General features: G+C 38.8%; 1 protein-coding gene across 1 annotated transcript in view; it reads right to left on the reverse strand.

Annotated features, from left to right (window-relative positions):
• Positions 1 to 19,525, reverse strand: part of SRP68 (signal recognition particle 68) — a 62,484-nt gene that overhangs the window by 4,005 nt on the left and 38,954 nt on the right. Inside the window, exons 11-15 of the mRNA XM_074260791.1 lie at positions 19,353 to 19,509; positions 15,917 to 16,011; positions 9,155 to 9,284; positions 7,381 to 7,456; positions 42 to 94 (exon numbers count right to left, since the gene is read on the reverse strand). Coding sequence (XP_074116892.1) covers positions 42 to 94; positions 7,381 to 7,456; positions 9,155 to 9,284; positions 15,917 to 16,011; positions 19,353 to 19,509 — 511 coding nt within the window. The remainder of the gene's footprint in view (positions 1 to 41; positions 95 to 7,380; positions 7,457 to 9,154; positions 9,285 to 15,916; positions 16,012 to 19,352; positions 19,510 to 19,525) is intronic.

Below are 19,525 nucleotides of genomic sequence, written 5' to 3' on the forward strand. Positions count from 1 at the left end.
ACTCTCACTGTTCCTCCCAGAATGTCAAAGTATAGACTTACCTTATTGTCCTTGATTTGGGAAGGACATTCTGCTTCATGAGGGTCATTTGTATCTGAAAGATTCAGAAGGAAACAATAAAACATTAAAATGCATGTGTTATATATGCAAGACAGATCCAACACATTTATGCGTAATATGAACTAAGACAGTTTATAGTCCTAAATCCCAAGATAAGAGGCTATCTTCTATGTAAGAGGTTTTGACCCCATTTTCTGATAGTTAGACATGTAGGGAATACATAGCCAAGATATTAAGCTTTTGATAATCTAGGACCCCCATCTACTTCTAGGAGAGATAAAGACAAAACTTGAAAATATACTTAGTCTAAGATAAACTAGCATTTCATTGGGAAAAAAAGTATTAGACTTATCTTTGTATCTCCTCCATATCCAATATAGTAGGAAGGATTTGACTCCCTAGCCTAACCCAGCTAGTTGAAATCACAGAAAGTAGGGGTACCCAGAAGAGGTAACCAGCAACTAATTTGCTAACAAGATTCAAAAACATGTCTACATGTCCTGAAGGAATTATCTGAAGCAACTGGCAGGGCAAGCAGCCAGCTACTGGACAGAAGACTAGGTATATCTGTAAAGGGCTAGAACTGAGCAATGCACTTGGATAATGAAGCATGTGAGACTAATTGCCAATTGGACAGTTCCCTATTAACTTGTTTGAAGGTTGACCCTCCCCAGCTATTCTGTGCTGACTTGATTGGTGGGACAAAGAGGGGAAGTGATGTGTGTGGGAGGAGTAGGAGGAGGAAGAGGAATTGAGACGAGATGCTGAGTCAGTCTCTCTTCCCAAGATCCCAACATAGGAAGACAGGATCCCTTTTGGCAAGGGACTTCCAGAGAGACTCGTCAATGCTTTCAATGCGCTAAAGTAGGCCATCTGAAAGCTCAATGTTGGCACAGAGACAGAGTGAGAAAACAGGCTGGGAGAACAAGACCCAAAACCCCATGTCCAAAATGCAACAGAGGACTCCATTGGCCATCAGAGTGTAGACTGATTCAGGAAAACGGGATGAGGGGCCCAGCTCCAGGGCCCAAGCAAAAAACACTTGGGGCATGATGGCAGCTGATGCCACACCCAGAGAGTGCCTCCAAGTCCAATACTCAGACATGACCAATCAGCCAGGAAGCCATCTGATGGGAGAAAGGGATTACATAATCAGTCAGCCAGGAAGCAACATGATGGGAGAAAGGGACTACAATTAGGGAGGATAGAGTTGTATGCAGCTGGGACAACTGAGATACCCCCTGGAGAGGTGAAATCTATTCCTCTCCAGCCTATGGATCCCTTGCCTCCGACAGTAGGCTTGACCATTTCACCTCCTGAGAGTACTTACAAGACAGTGTTCATTCATACACTGATGTGGGAAACTGGAGAACGTGTAGCTAATATCCCAGTCACTAACACAGGTAGACAATGTGTGACATCAACCAGGGGAAGTAGTAGCATCGGGTTTATTGATACAGACCCCTAATAAGCAATCTGGTGACAGTCACGTTCTGACTCCAAGCAGCAAAACCCAGGAATATACTGGACAGCAGCTGTGACAGCTGACCGACCTATGCTCACCATCTATATAAATGGCATAGCATTAGAAGTACTGGTGGACACAGGCGCAGATCACACAGTCATTAGAGGTGCCAACTGGCCCAGTCACTGACCAAAGACTAAGGGAGACACCTACATGTCTTGGAGGATTAATAGCAGCTAAAGTTAGTGCTACCCCTTTAAGATGGGTATTTGAAAGTGAAACAGGAGCGTTTACTCCTTTTATAGTTGAAAAAATCCCCATCAATCTAAGGGGAAGAGACATTTTACAACAATTAGGGTTAAAAATGAGTACTTCGGTTTTTTAGGCAGGGCTGCTGTTGAAGCCCTGCCAACACTTTCACTTGTTCCTATCCAATGGAAAACTGATACACCAGTGTGGATAGAACAATGGCCCTTAGGTAGCGATAAAATTCAGGCCTTACTAGACATAGTAGAGGAACAACTTGACCAAGGACACTTACAACCTTCTCTAAGTCCTTGGAATTCCCCAATAGTTGTTGTAAAAAAGAAATCTGGAAAATGGAGGATGTTGACTGATTTGAGAAAGGTAAATGAACAGATGGAAACTATGGGAACTCTTCAACCTGGACTTCCATCTCCTACTCAATTGCCTAGAGAATGGCCTCTGTGGGTTATAGACATTAAAGATTGTTTCTATTTTATCCCTCTAGATAAGGAGGATATGAAAAGATTTGCCTTTTCAGTGCCCAGCATTAAATTAGCTGAGTCTTATAAGATATATGAATGGACACTTTTGCCACAGGGAATGAAAAACAGCCCTACTATGTGTCAAATGTATGTTGCTGCTGCTGCTCTTACTCCAGTAAGAAAAGCATTTCCAAAAGTAATGTTATTACATTACATGGATGATACATTGGGATGTGTACCTGAGGAACAAATGTTAGAAGCATGTCTACAAAAAACCATAGAAACACTAAGGAATTATAAATTGCACATAGCTTCAGAAAAGATTCAATATATAGGATATGAAGTATACCCTAAGGTGCTTACAGTACAAAAACTCTCCTTAAGAACAGAAAAGCTAAACACCTTAAATGACTTCCAGAAATTGATAGGAGATATCCAATGGATGCGTCCAGTGTTAGGTTTAACTACCTGTCAATTGCAACCATTATATGACATTTTAAGGGGAGACAGTGCTTTAAATTCACCACACCAGCTTACAAAAGAAGCACAAGAGGCTTTGAGAGAAGTTGAACTAGCTATTTATCCAATGTGGTTGAAAGAGTAACTCAAAAACCCTTGGAAATATCAGTTTTTGCTACACAAGAGGCACCCACAGCAGTCCTTCATCAAGGAGACAGTGTGATAGAGTGGGTGAACCTCCCAGCACAAACAGAACAAAGCCTTACCCAGTGCTTGTGGCTAGAATTTTATTAAAGGCCATTAAGCAAGCAGTACAATTATCTGGGATAAGACCTGACAAGATATACACCTTTTATGCTAATGCAGAAGTTAATGTGTGTGGTGAAACCATCCCAGAGTGGCAAATTTTATTAGCCCTGGCTCCAAATTTTACACACAGGTCTCCATTAAAGATAACCAGACTGTTACATAATTAGCGATGGATTCTTGAAGAAAAGGTTTCTAAAGCTCCTCTTAAAGGACCAACTATCTTTACAGATGCATCCAAACATAATATTTGCGCTGTATATTCTCGTGACTTAATTATAAAGAGAGTAATCAGAACTCCTTTTCAGTCCACTCAGCAGAATGAATTATATGCAATCATTCTAGCTCTTGCTTATTATCCTGGAGACATAATATTCAAAGGCAGATAGCCTTCTAACCATGTTGGCCAGTACTCCTTTATTTCAAGAAGCACAAGAATTTCATTTTAAATATCATCAGGCTGCCGGAGCTTTACATTTACAATTTGGAATAGCAAAAGAAGCTAGGAGCATAGTAAAAGCCTGTACAGCTTGCCTTCCTTTCCATGCTCCTACACTCCCTCCAGGGAAGAACCCTCGTGGTTTGAGACCTAATGAAATTTGGCAAATGGATGTGACCCATTATAAATCTTTTGGTCATCTGTCTTTTATCCACGTCGTGGCAGACACCTTTTCAGGATTCACATTTGCAATGCCAGCAGCAAAAGAGACAAAAGAGTGGTCACTGAATTCTTTATACAAGCATTTGCAATTATGGGTGTGCCACAAGCAATAAAAACAGACAATGGACCTGCATATACGTCTAAACATTTTGCACACTTTTGTGCACAGTATAAGATTTTACATACCCCCTGCATACCCTTTAATCCTCAAGGGCAGGCAATAGTAGAGAGAAGAAACAGAGATATTAAGACATTCCTACAAAAACAAAAGAAAGGGGGAGCAATGGGTAACCCTAGAGAACTTCTAAATTTAGTTCTCTATACGATTAATTCTAGCCCTTTACATATATCCTTATAGGTTTTAGAGTCCAAATACTGAAGAGTCTTAACAGTTTTTCTGAAGAGTCATCAAATCAAGGCAGGAAGGAGAGAGACAAGCTCTCCAGAGAGAAAAACATAAAAAGGCAATATTCCAAGCAGAAGGTATCTTCAAAGGCTTAGGTCTCTGGCAGCAGAAAAGAAAATAGACTGGATTCAAGTAACAACTGGTCCTAGCAGTCAATAGCCAACCTGCAGAAAGCCAACCCAAGAAGTCCAACTAAACCAGAAGGAAGCAGCATCTTAGTGGATGTTTTTGCTTTGAGCTAATTGCCTTTCCTGGTTGGCTTACTGATAGAAGCTCATGAGTTCCAGGTTTAGGAGAGTAGACCTGAGAAAGCAGTTATCTTTCTGGACCTAACCTGCAAGTTCGAATTGATAGGAATACCTTGGGTTATAACACTAGCAAAATAAGTAGTTTAATAAGTTTGTTAAATGAAAGAAATAAATCAGCGTAACAACTTTTCTTCTTAATCCCTTTAAGTTAGGGGTCCTTAGCCTAGGGTCCAGGCTTGTTTTTTTTTGTTTTAATTTTTAAAAAAATATTCTGATAACTGTTTTCCAATATAATTAGTTTTCTTTGTATCTTGAGGCAACTAGATGGTAGAGTGGACAGAGTGTAGGACTTGGAGCTCTGTGACCCTAGGCAAGTTGCTTAACTTTTGTTGGCTTTGGTTTAATAGCATAATAATAACAACAGCATCTTCCTCCTAGGGTTGTTGTAAGGATCAAATGAGGTAATATTGACAGGCTAGACAAATGCTGCTAATACTATTGTTAATTATACAGGTAAAAGCATTTTTTATTCAGAGAAGGGTCTAGGACCAAAAAAAAAAAAAAAAAAAAAGTTAAAAAACGTGCTTTTAAATCATATGGCTTGGGGAGAATTCTGGTTAGATGGTCGAGTAGATCAGAAATTTTCAAGCTCTCCAGATTCTTCCCACAAACAAATCAAAATTTTATCTCAGGGCAAACACAGACTGGTGAAAAACAGAGTCAAGACCCTCCTGTGACAACCTGAGAAGATCGAAAACAGACCCTTGACTGAGGTTTGGCTGGTGTGAAGTATAAACACCTCCTGGCCAGCTCCACTGAAATTGGACCCAGCTAGCTGGGTCAGGAGGCAGTCTCAGACCAACAAAGGGACTTTCACCTCCAGGATAGGATGGGGAAGTGAGATCTGAGTCCAGGAATATTGAAGAACATTTGCTGACAAGGGCATTAAGCCCAGGTGTATGGTCCTGGACAAAAAGCAACCACCACAGGCAGGTTAAGTGCGGAAGCAGTGGGTCTGGGCAGCTGCTTGCTAGGCACTTATTAGGAGGGTGGAGTTCTTGGTTTGGGCTTCTAGATCAAAGGAGAGAGCTGAAGGAAGACCTGGAATCAGAAGCACCATACCTTTCACTCCAGGAAGAGATACAAAGAGAAATTCCATTTAAAATAACCATAGAAAGGATAAAATATTTGGGAGTCTATCTGCTGAGGGAGGGTCAGGAACTATAGGAGCAAAACTACAAAACACTTTCCACACAAATAAAGTCAGATCTAGCCAATTGGAAAAATATTAAGTGTTCTTGGCTAAGTCAAGCAAATATAATAAAGATGACAATACTACCTAAACTAATCTATTTATATACCAATCAAACTCCCAAGAAACTATTTTACTGACCTAGAAAAAATAACAACAAAATTCACCTGGAAGAACCAAAGGTCAAGAATTTCGAAGGAATTAATGAAGAGAAAAGCAAATGAAGGTGGCCTAGTTGTACCAGATCTAAAACTATATTATAAAGCAGTCATTAAAACCATTTGGTACTGGATAAGAAATAGATATGTGATCAGTGGAATAGGTTAGGTTCACAGAACAAAATAGTCAATAACTATAGCAATCTGGTATTTGACAAACCCAAAGACCCCAGCTTTTGGGATAAGAATTCACTATTTACAAAAACTGCTGGGAAAATTGGAAACTAGTTATGGCAAAGAGTAGATAGTTTATCTCTCAAATCTGTGGAGGAGTAAGGAATTTGTGATCAAAGAAGAACTAGAGATCATTATTGATCATAAAACAGATAATTTTGAACACATCAAGTTAAAAAGTTTTTATAAAAATAAAACTAATGCAGGTAAGATTAGAAAGGAAGCAATAAACTGAGAAAATATGTTTACATCCAAAGGATCTGATAAAGGCCTCATTTCTAAAATATATAGAGAATTGACTGAAATTTATAACAAGCCATTCTCCAAATGATAAATGGTCAAAGGATATGAACAGACAATTTTCAAATGAAGAAATTGAAACTATTTGTAGTCACATGAAAAGATGCTCCAAGTCACTATTGATCAGAGAAATGCAAATCAAGACACCTCTCAGATACCACTACATACCTCTCAGAGAGGCCTGGAGAGACTTATATGAACTGATGCTGAGTGAAATAAGAAGAGTCAGGAGATCATTATACATGGGGGGGGGGGGGGGGGGGGGCCGGGAAGGGAAGGGGAAGATAAGGGAGGAAGTTAAATATTAGCAAGGCATGCTAGTAGGTAGAAGTAAAGTAGAAGAATTAGCAAGGATAGGAAGGAAACAAGAGATATACACAAGCACAATGGTCAAGAATAGAATTTATTAGAAAAAAGTAGGGATAGTTATCATTTATCACAGACAAAGTCTAACATTAAAAAAGATTCAATCAAAAGAGAAAAATTTATATTATATGTAAACCACATTAATATTGTTTTACCTGTATATACATTACATACATATATATATATATACATACACATATATATGTCTATATGCACACACACACACACACACACACACACACACACACACACACACACACACATATATCCATGCTTAAGTATAGCCTGCTTGAGGAAGGAAGAGAAGGGAGCTGAAAGGGGAAAAAAGAATAAAGGAAAAAGTGCAGAAGAACAGAGAACAAATGAAAACCTACAAAGAAGTTCTGAATATAATGTTTTATTATTATATAAGCTTTTTTGAAATGGAAATTTGTTACATTTTTTTCCTCTCATGTTTTGCACTTTTTTCCCCCTTTCTATTTTGTATAAGTTTTAAATAAATAAATATATTTTAAAAATCATCTGGTTTAGTGCTCAACAGAGAACAGTCAAGGATTAGAACATTCAAATGTTTCAAAGAATCACCAGAGAGAAATTGTTAAGCTATAACTTTCTAAAAGCAGCTTAGAGGAAGAACAAGGAAGTGATGTTTGATATGATACACTTTGGAAAGAAAAGGGACAGGAAAAGAAGAGTACAGACTTTTCAATATAATCTTTGATAAGTACAGAGCTTACCTAAGATAGCAGCTGCCTGTAGAGAGTATTTTTCTGATTTCACCTGAGTAATCAACTCCTGGACATCAGGTAGTTCCTATAACATTTTAGAAAACATTTTTCTATGGTGAGAAGAAGGTCATCAAAACAGGCCAGAATGGGTACTACTTAGAAATAACATCATTTAGGTTTGGTTTTTTTTTCATTTAATATCTTTAAAGAACTTTACTCTGTTCCTATAAATAACTTCAAATTCTTTCACATGGGGGAGACCAATTCAATTGGATTTTTCTTCTTGTCTCATTTTTTTTTTTTTTTTTTGGTTTTAGAAATAGGACAGATATAATGAGGCCCAGAGTAAAGCAGATCCATTAAACTGTCCCTAGTTATGCTTCTTATTCTCAAACTCCAAACTTCCAATCACCTTTTTCTAACCTATTCTATATAATATTGTTGGTTTAGCCTTCCTAAAACACTATGTTTAATGTGGTTCAAAAGACAATCAGGAAACTATAAATTCTTTATCGGGACATTATATGTTCAAATTCCTCCACCTGGCATGGGCATGCCCATTTTCTCTCTTTAATGTTATCTCCTATTATTCCTCAACAGTCTAGCTAAGCCAATCTCCTTTCTGCCAAACAGACATATTAAAATTATTCCCATCTGGCTGCTTCTATCCATAGACAACACCCTCAAAATCCCATTTCCTTTAAGAAGTCTTCCTATTTCAGCTCACATTTAATTCATTTCTTCCCCCCCACCCCCAACTTAATAGTATTTTATTTTTTTCAATTATATGTAAAAAGAATCTTCAACATTTACTTTTATAAGATTTTGATTTTTATTCTCTCATCTTGCTCCTCTTCCCTACCCAAGATAACACCAAACTCAATTCTTCCTCCACTGGTCTGTACAACAAACTTAACATATAATATACTGTCCTTTAAAGTTCAAAAACAGTTTCCTGTATATGGGGAAAGAAAAATCCTCATCTATTAAAATAATGAATTTCTTGAAGATTATTCTCTATTTTTAATCTATCTATAGCTATCCACAGAGATATAGATATAAATATATTTTATTTCTGTTTGCTACTCAGAACTAAGTATGATTCTGGGCATACCAAAAATGTGTAGTGTTTCCTGGTTTGCTGAAGTAGTTGTACAATATACTGTAAGAACATCATAATCACCTCTGTAAAGTTGCAGAACATTATAAATCACTTTCTGTCACAAACTGAGTGAAAATTTTCATTGATTTACATTGTTTTAAAGGATTCAGAGCTAGAACAGCTAATATCATACCTAGCGGTAAAGCTTTCAGACTGCTGAACTTGGCATTATTTTAATCAGAAAAATGGACTTTTCCTTCTATAGCCCCTGTTCTCTCAGAGCTCAGGAACCTGAAACCCAAGAATAGCTCTGCCACAGAGTCACAAGTCTGCGGCCCATAAAGACTTACCAGTCAAGTCCAGCTTAAAAAAAGGATTCCAATTACTTTATCCCTAGCAGCTAAAGGCATAGTAGTGTTGGACCTGGAATCAGGACAACCTGAGTTCAAATCTGACTTCAGACAGTAATTGTGTGACCTTAGGCTAGTCTGCCTCAGTTTCCTTATCTTTAAAATGAGAATAATTAACACTTTTCCTCCTTGAGTTGTTATAAGGATCAAATGAGATAATACTGTAATGTGCTTAATGTAATACACAGCACATAGTAAGAGTTTCAGAAATGTTCGCCATCATCATGATCATCTCCCCATAAAAAGCCCCAATGAATAATGTATCTCCAACCTTTAGGCTGTTTTGAGAGGTTCCTGCTTGAGACTGCACTTCACTGGCATATTTTAGGACTCGATCATACAGGACCAGAGCTTCACTCCATTTTTTCACCAGTACATAAGATTGAGCAATGAAGAAACACCTGGTGGGAAACAAATCACAGCAATATAAAGCAATATGTTACTTAAGTCCACAGTTTTCCCAAATGTTCAAGTTAAATTTTAACCAAGGTAACAACTATTTTAGTATTTATTAGCATAAAGATTATTTAAAAAAAAGGGTCTTCAGATTTCAGATATTTAAGTTTGCTGCACTGACCCACATATACTTAAATCATATCTGTAATGCTGATTTCCTGCTTTTAAAACTATTGGCTGAACAAGTAAAAGAGGGTGTTCCTCTGGAGTAGACAAGCAGTACAGGAACATTCCTTTCTCCCAGTCAAAAAGACTGATAACTGGACCTTCTCAGGATAACCTGAGGAGTCACCACCTTGGACAAATTATACTAATAAAAGGATCACTGATATTAAATTCTGCCTTTAGAGAGCAAAGGCTCATTCACATCTTAGTATGAATTTAATCTGATCATTAGGGGCAGCTAGATGGTAGCTTCAGATGGCCCTAAAGTCAGAAAGACCCGAGTTCAAATGTGGCCTCAGATACCTAACACTTATTAGCTGTGTGATTTAACTGGTCAAGCCACTTAGCTCCAACTGCCTCACTTAATAGTAAAAAAATAATAATAATAATGATAATAACATCAGATCACTAACTAGTGAATGTAGTTGAGTTTTCAGGACATGAGAATTTTGACTGGAGTTAAAAAGAAGGGAACGTTTTAGACTGATTGGAGGGCTATGCACAGAGGATACAGGATAAAGGACTGAAAAAAAGAAATAAAGAGAAGTTCAGAAAGGGAAGTCAAAGAATGGTAAAGATAAACTTTGCAATTTTGCATGGAGAAAGGGATTAGTCTATTCATTCTCAAATTAAGTATCAAGAATAGCTTGAAAGGCTTCAAATCTTGTTTTCCCTAATTCAGCTTAATATTTCCCTATATAGTCCTTTTTTCTACTTTTCTGGAAATAGGAGGAAGAGAGAAAAGGAGACTAAGAGAATATGTGAACATAGACTGTCCCCTCAATTATTAGTGAAGTATGGCACTATGATAAAAAAAAAATGGACCATTTGTAATAAATTCCTATGAAAAGAAATGGTTAATTAAAAAACAAAAATGTTCTATTCTAGTTACTGGGCAAATCACTGCAGTGGTTTGTAATGTTCTGTTGTCTCCTGAAACTGCCAATCGCTCTCTGGGAGGAGATCTGTGGTCTCAATTCAGTCCCAGACTAGACTCTTCTTCCTCCAGACAGCCATCCCAACTCTGTCCTAGAGTAGACTCACTCCTTGCTCAATGTGGTCTTCTTTTATCCTCCCAGAGGATGGGCATGTGAGAACTCAAGGGCTTGTGAGAAAATTACTTCAACCAATGAACTTGCTCCTTTTAAAGGTTGTGTAAACTCCTTTTTATATGTAAACTCCTCCTCAGAAGTTCAAAGGGGTAAACTCCCCTTAAAGGAACCAAAGGTGTGAACTAGAGAATTGTTAAGTACTGACTTAGCACTTAGTAAGAACCTAACATCTCCCCCTTTCTTTTGATAAGGTGGTCATGACCTTGAAACATAAATCCATCAATATGGGAGGTATTACACATAATTACATCAATTACATAAATACATAGTAACATAACACATGCTACAAGTGATGTAACAAATAACATGATCATAAATTGAGAATTTATAAATGTCCATAAGTCCATTGTCCATTAGTCTCATCTTGTGTTAGAAAATCCAATGATTCCTGTTGGTTTTAAAGTTCTTTAACAGTCTTCTTATTATCCATGCTCTTTCAGTGTCAGATGTTTCTTAGATTTTCTCCTTTGTTTTGAGGTCTTTCTCTTTTTCTGTCTCTCTCTGATGGACAAGGTGAATACGACTCGGCACCCATCTGATTCCTTCTCCATCTGAAGAAATACAAGCAAACCCTCTCCCCCAGGCAGTTAACCTACTGGTCCCTTCCATTCACCACTTTCTGAGTCTCTCCACATCACCTGGTGACTATCTAAGGACAGTGGAGCGGCTTGCACTGGACACTACCCTTCTGGTGGGTTATAAAACCTGTCTGCCAGAGCCAGTGCATCTTTGTCAAAAATTGGAAAATTAATGGTATAGAGAACTAAATTTAGAAGTTCTCTAGGATTACCTGTGGCTCCCCCTTTCTTTTGTTTTTGGAGGAATGTCTTAATGTCTCTGTTTCTTCTCTCTACTATTGCCTGACCTTGTGGACTAAAAGGTATGCCAGTGGTGTGTAAAATCTTATACTGTGCACAAAAGTGCGCAAAATGTTTAGTACTATATGCAGGTCCATTTTCTGTTTTTATTTCTTGTGGCACACCCATAATTGCAAATGCTTGGATAAGGAATTCAGTGACCACTCGGGCTGTCTCTTTTGCTGTTGGCATTGCAAAAGTGAATCCTGAAAAGGTATCTACCACCACATGGATAAAAGACAATCGACCAAAAGATTTATAATGGGTCACATCCATATGCCAGATTTCATTGGATCTCAAACCACGAGGATTCTTCCCTAGAGGGAGTGTAGGAGCATGGAAAGGAAGGCAAGCTGTACAGCTTTTTACTATGCTCCTAGCTTCCTCTCTTGTTATTCCAAATTGTAAATGTAAAGCTCAAGCAGCCTGATGATATTTAGAATGAGATTCTTGAGCTTCCTGAAATAAAGGACTACTGGCTAACATAGTTAGAAGGCTATCTTATCTGCCTTTGAATTTCCATCAAAAATAGGATCTGGAAGTCCACTATGTGAGTGGACATGCAAAATATAAAGCTTGCCTGAATGCTTTCTCACTTGCTCTTGAAGTTCCTTAAAGAGCAGATAAATATTAGAGGCTGCCAATTTTATTTGGGCTGTGGCAATTCTTTGTACTACACCTACTGAATAGGCTGAATCAGTAATTATATTTACGTCTCCTGGGTAATAAGTAAGAGCTAGCATGATAGCAAATAATTCATTCTGTTGAGTGGACTGAAAAGGAGTCCTGACTACTCTCTTTATGGTTAAATCATGAGAGTATACAGCACAAATATTTTCTTTGGAGGCATCTGTAAAGATTGGTGGTCCTTTAAGAGGAATCTTAGAAACCTTTTCTTCAAAAATTCATCACCAATTATGTAGTAGCCGGGGTTATCTTTAAGGAGACTCATGTGCAAAATTTGGAGCTGTGGCCAGTAAAATTTGCCATTCTGGGATGGTCTCACAGCATACATTAATTTGTGCTTCTGTATAGAATATGTGTATTTTTTCAGGACTTATCCCAGATAATTGTACTACTCTCTTAATAGCCTTTAATAAAATTCTAGCCACAAGCACTGGGTAAGGAGTAAGGCTTTGTTCTGGTTGTGCTGGGAGGTTCATCCACTCAATCACACTGTCTCCTTGATGAAGGACTTCTGTGGGTGCCTCCTTTGTAGCAAAAACTGATATTTCCAAGGGTTGTTGAGTGACTCTTTCAACCACATTGGATAAATAGCCAGTTCAACTTCTCTCAAAGCCTCTTGTGCTTCTTTTGTAAGCTGATGTGGTGAATTTAAAGCACTGTCTCCCCTTAAAATGTCATAGAGAGGTTGCAGCTGATTGGTAGTTAAACCTAACCCTGGATGCATCCATTGGATATCTCCTATTAATTATTAGAAATCATTTAAGGTGTCCTACTTCTCTATTCTTAAAGAAAGCTTTTGTACTGTGAGTGTCTTAGTATATTTCATATCCTAAATGTTGAAAAGGAGCATGTCTTTGAATTTTTTCTGTAGCTATATGCAGTTTGTAGTACTTTAGTGTTTCCATGGTCTTTTATAGACATGCTTCTAACATTTGTCCCTCAGGTGCACATCCCAAAATATCATCCATATAATGTAACAATATTACTTTTGGAAATGCTTTTCTTACTGGAGCAAGAGCAGCAGCAATATACATTTGGCACATAGTAGGGCTGTTTTTCATTCCCTGTGGCAAAAGTGTCCATTCATATCTTTTATAAGGCTCAGCCAAATTAACACTAGGCATTGAAAAAGCAAATCTTTTCATATCCTCCTTATCTAGAGGGATAAAATAGAAACAATCCTTAATGTCTATAACCCAAAGAGGCCATTCTCTTGGCAACTGAGTAGGAGATGGAAGTCCAGGCTGAAGAGTTCCCATAGTTTCCATCTGTTCATTTACTCTTCTTAGATCAGTTAACAACCTCCATTTTCCAGATTTCTTTTTCACCACAAATATTGGGGAATTCCAAGGACTTAGAGAAGGCCACAAGTGTACTTGGTCAAGTCGTTCTTGCATTATATCTAATAAGGCCTGAATTTTATCATTTCTTAAGGGCCACTGTTCTACCCACACTGGTGAATCAGTCTTCCACTGAATAGGAACCAGTGAAAGTGCAGATAGGCCTTCAACAGCAGCCCTGCCTAAAAAGCCAAAGTGCTTGTTTGTAATCCTATCTGCTGTAAAATGTCTCTCCCCCACAGATTGATGGGGATTTTTTCAACTATGAAAGGAGTAAAAACTCCTGTTTCACCTTCAAATATCCATTTCAAAGGCATAGCACTAACTTCTGCTGCTATTGCTCCTCCTATCCCAGATATGTAGGTGTCTGCCTTAATCTTTGGCCAGTGACTAGGCCAATTGGCACCTCTAATGACTGTGTGATCTGCATCTGTGTCTACCAATCCTTCAAATGGTATTCCATTTATATAAATAGTAAGCATAGGTCTGTCAGCTGTTACAGCTGCTGTCCAATATATTCCTGGATTTTGTTCATTGTAGTCAGAACATGGGCGACAGTCACCAGATTGCTTATTAGGGGTATGTAACAATAAGCCTGATGCTACTACTTCTCCTGGTTGATAAATCACACGTTGTCTACCTGTATTAGTGACTGGGATATTAGCTACACGTTCTCCAGTTTCCCACATCAGTGTATGGATGGACACTGTTTTGTAAGCACTCTCAGAAGATGAAATGGTCAAGCCTACTTTGCCTACAATGGAGGCAAAGGATCCATAGGTGCCAAATTGTCAAGGTCCGGGCTAGTTTCTCTGAAGAGCTCAGAATAAGTCCTTGTCAGTATAAGCAAAAGTCCTTGCCCCACATTGGGCGCCAAAAATGTAATGTTCTGTTGTCTCCAGAAACTGCCGATCACTCTCTGGGAGGAGATCTGTGGTCTCAACTCAATCCCAGACTAGACTCTTCTTCCTCCAGAGAGCCATCCCAACTCTGTCCTAGAGTAGACTTACTCCTGGCTCAATGTTGTCTTCTTTTATCCTCCCAGAGAATGGGCATATGAGAACTCCAGGGCTTGTGGGAAAATTACTTCAACCAATGAATTTGCTCCTTTTTAAAGGTTGTGTAAACTCCTTTTTGTTAGGTTCTTACTAAGTGCTAAGTTGGTACTTGACAATTCTCTAGTTCCAGCCTTTACTGGGAGTTTTACTTGTGAATTCCTGGGGAAGAACTTGCATGCTTAGAAGGAGCAAGTTCATTGGTTGAAGTAATTTTTCCCAGAAGCCCTTGCATTATCCCATAATATCCCATTATGCCCCCTTGGGGCATTCTTCTTCCTGTATTTATCACTGTCCCTACCTACTATCTAGAGAAACCACAGCCAAGGGAACAGGCTTGGCGGAATCAGCGGGGAAAGAAGACCCTGTTGAGCTTGATTCTAGTCTGGCACAGTGAAGAGACATGAGAGGTGTAGAATAAGTGAGAGGTTCCCGGGGCCCCGTCCCTGGGTTCCCCAGGTTGGCGGGTGTCGTCGTCTTCCCCCCCTCCCCCCCGCCATTGTGAGCCGGCCTTCTGGGTCACTGGTGAAATACCACTACTCTGATTGTTTTTTTTTCACTGACCCGGTGGGGGGGCGAGCCCCGAGGGGCTCTTGCTTCTGGTGCCAAGCGCCCAGATGCTTGGCTTGCCGGGTGGGACCTGCTCTGGGGACAGTGTCAGGTGGGGAGTTTGACTGGGTAGCAATTTACCTACATGACATCTGGGAGATTTTAGTGAAAACAGTATGTAACAGTGTGTAACGTGCTGTTGTCTCCAGAAGCTGCCGATCACTCTCTGGGAGGAGATCTGCTGTGTCAACTCAAATCTCTCAGACAGATTCTTCTTCCTGTAGAGAGCCGACTTCCCTTCCTGCAGAGAGCAGCCTCAAGTCTCCTCCAGACAAAACTCTCTCTTTCCTCCAGAGCTGCCCTCTTTTATGCCCAGAGAATGGGCGTGGGATAATGCAAGGGCTTCTGGGAAAAATTACTTCAACCAATGAACTTGCTCCTCCTAAGCATGCAAGCTCTTCCCCAGGAATTCACAAGTAAAACTCCCAGTAAAGGCTGGAACTAGAGAATTGTCAAGTACCAACTTAGCACTTAGTAAGAACCTAACACCTTTTCATATGTAAGCTCCTCCTCAGAAGTTCAAAGGGGTAAACTCCCCTTAAAGACTGGAACCAAAGGTGTGAACTAGAGAATTGTTAAGTACCGACTTAGCACTTAGTAAGAACCTAACGGTTTATCAATTTACTTATAGAAAGCAATATGTTTCCAATTCTCACATGTTACCTGTAAATGAAACTACTACAATTTTCTTGCGGTGAAATTAACTTCCTTTGTTATAAAAATAAGCACCCAAGGGTGGTATTTGAAGTTACCTGTAAGCCTTGTATACCAGTGTCTTGAGTCCTATCTCTTTTTTGAAAACTTTGTCCTCCTCTAAGCCAGGCAACTGGAGCAGTTCCACCAGATTCTGCTCAAAAGGAAAAGAGCTCAAATTTAGTTTTTAGGAGAAGGAATAGTAGAAGAGACAGAAGAAACAATGTGGACTCATTGTTACGTTAAATACCAATATTCTCAGCAGAACCTTTCAGATGGGATTTAGTGATAAAATATATTATGCCCTCTCTTCCCTTTTTACCCAAAGAAATCCAGAGAAAATGTAGCATAGTGAAAAGAGCACTCAACTTGTTTCATTTATTCGTTTCAGTTTGAATCTTCTCAGTTCCCCCTTTCTCACCCATTAAACGGGCAAGAAATGATTCCCCAGTGGAGATTGCTATACCTGATGTTTTAGCACAGAAGAAATCATGAGTTTGTGCCAATCCTCAAAATACCCTACCCCTAAAAGATCCCAAATCAACTTTGATCTTTCATATGTTAGCCATTCTTTTATTCCCCAAAAAAATCTATGCTAGGAGAAACTGGCATATTTCATTCTCCTGAATGCCCCTGCCAGACCATCACTCATATTTCAATCATTCAATAATCTCTCCTTTGATGTTCACAACATCCCTATAACTCTCCCTGTACAGATCTTTGTTGCAGGCTGACCTTCAGGCTACCCTCTCTCATTTCTCAATTACTTTAGTACTTAGTTTATAATCTTCTCCACCCCATACCTACCCTTATCCTGGATAATTTTAATATTCATATACTGATGTCTCTGATCATTTTATGCTTCCAGTTCACTGACCTATTAAGTTCCCATAGGAGCACACTTTTAAATAACACTTTTTTTAATTTTTTCATTAATTGGCACTTAATTTTTTCCAATTTTATGTAAAGATAGTTTTCAACATTCATTTTTATAAGATTTTGTGTTTGAAAATTTTCTCTCTGATCTACCTCTTCCCCTTCCCAGAGAGCAAGCAATCTGATAGAACTTATACAATCACATCAATCATATTTCCATATTAGTCATGTTGTGAAAGAAAAATCAGAACAAAAGGGAAAAAGAAAGGGAAAAAACCAACAACTCCATAGGGAAAATAATATATTCTGATCTGCATTCATACTTTACAATTCTTTCTCTGGATGTGGATAACATTTCCATAATGAGTCTTTTGGAATTGTCTTGAATCATTTCACTGCTGTGAAGTTAGCTAAGTCTATCATAACTGATCATTTCACACTATTATTTTTATCTAAAAATCTTCTACTTCTAGTGTTTGAATTTAGAAATTGCCCCTAGGTCAAAATCTCTTTTCAACAATCCCACTATCTTATTAAATCTACCCTTCATCTTCATCATGTTCTATATTTTTTCTTGTTCTTCCAGACCTTTTGGTTTCATTTCCCTCCCTCCCTCCCTCCCTCCCTCCAACTCTTGACTCTATAGTAACAGTCCAACAAAGAAGGCACTGTCTTCCATCCTGAATTCCTTCACTCCTGGTTTTACCACTGTCCTCACCCTGGAACATTTCTAACATCTGCTCAGGTTCCCCCCCCCCCCCCCCATGGCATTCTGCTAATTGAGTTCATTAAAATCCATGTCATCTATTTTACTACCCAGATGCTTATTAGCTAGGTGACTCTGGCTAAGGCACTTAACCCCATTTGCCTCAAGTCCTCATCTGTAAAATGAATTGGAAAGGAGAAAAGCAAACCATTCCAGTATTATTGCCAAGAAAACCCCAAATGGGGGTCATGAAAAGTTAGATATCATTGTAAAACAACTGAACTACAAAGATTAGAATGTAAGTTCCATAAGAACATGGACTTTGGAGACCTGTTTTACCTTTCTATTTGTATTCCTAGAGCTTGACACAGTACTTTGCAGAAAGTAAATGCTTTTTTATTCATTCATACTACAGCCTTAAAACAAACAAGCCTGATTTATTTGACCTGCCTCTCCCCTTGTTCTATCTTCTCCCTTTCACTACTAAACTAATAGAAAGAGAAATCTCAGAAACAGTTGGTATCTTGTCTCATAACTTCCTCATTTTATATTCACTTTATTTGCAAATGGAGGTTTCAGGCTGTCCTTTGAAGAATATTTAGAATATATTCTAAAGCCACATCTGGAATCTGTCTCCTTTGTTCCTCTACTCACATGACCACCACCCTAATTCACCCTTCATCATCTCTTGCCTAAACTATTATAATGGTCTAATTAGCTATTCAAATCTTTCCCCTCTTCAACCTGTCCTTGATAAAATCATCTTTCTAAAGCTCGTGCCTAAGTTACTCTCCTGCTCAAAGACTTTCAATGGCTCTGTTATACTTTGGATAAAACCAAAGTCCTCAAACTGGTATTCAAGGCCCTCCACATCTGCATCCTACTGAACTCTTCACAATCTTATTTTTCATTGCCACTACTCTCATACTTGTATGTTCTAGCCATGTTGCCAAAATAGCTCTATCTCCTCACACCTCTGAGCATTTGCAATAGCTATACTCCATATCCAGAAAGTACTTTTTTCTTTTTTTGCTGAGGCAATTGGGGTTAAGTGACTTGTCCAGGGTCACACAGTTAGGAAGTGTTAAGTGTCTGAGGTCAGATTTGAACTTAGGTCCTCCTGACTTCAGGGCTGGTGCTCTCTCCACTGCACCACCTAGCTGCCCCGAAAGTGCTTTTTTCTTATTCTTGTCTTCCTTTAGATATCCAGGCTACCCTCCAGTTGGATTGCTCTCTCCCTCTTCAAAATATTCTCAGAGCATCCCTTTACCTTCATTATCTTCCCATTCCTAGTAAATGTTATGTTCCCAAAGAATAAGGACTAATCCATGTCTGTCTTTGTATCCTAAATATCTTATCCATAGTAACCACATAATTATTTATTAATTCTAATTAAGTGTTACTTGAACACTTCTGCTAAAAATGTTTACCCCCCCTCATCTGAAGATTGGCATTTGCTTCCTAGATCTTTCATTTGGGACTTACATGCTGCCTTGTACTGTTATATGTACATGTTATGATGAGTTGGAGAAGAGGGGTCCTTTGAGTCCACTTACCAGCTAGTGACCATGGGACCTAAGTCCCACCTTCATTATCTGTAATTTTGGATAATACTTACAGAGCTGTAGTGTGAAAAGCACTTTGTATACCTTAAAGTCCTAATTATCTTTTCAATGAGAAGTTATGTTGTGTGAAGGTAGTGACCACAGCTTATCTCCCTCTGGATCTCCTCTAGCATCTTGTAGGGTGTCTTACATCTAGTAAGAATTTAATAAATATTTGCCACTTGGCTGGAGCTCATCATGTAACAAGTTATCTGCTGGCAGGCCCTTTCATACTGTTTTTTTTTTTGTCCAACAAACCCAGAGAACCCCTGAAGATCAGGGCCTTTCCTCCCCTATCTCAAAAGTCACCTGGAGGATGATGTCATAGAGACGAATCAGGTCCTGGGGCCGGGGAGAGCGCTTGCTGTCATCTTCTGGTTGCTGCTGCAGCAGTGCCTTCTGCAGACCCTTTGCCATGCTTTCGTTACGTTTGATTGCAGTAGACAGCTTGATGAAAGTCAGGTAGCTAGAAGGCACCATAC

The sequence above is a fragment of the Sminthopsis crassicaudata genome, chromosome 4 (assembly GCF_048593235.1).
Source record: "Sminthopsis crassicaudata isolate SCR6 chromosome 4, ASM4859323v1, whole genome shotgun sequence".
NCBI lineage: Eukaryota > Metazoa > Chordata > Mammalia > Dasyuromorphia > Dasyuridae > Sminthopsis > Sminthopsis crassicaudata.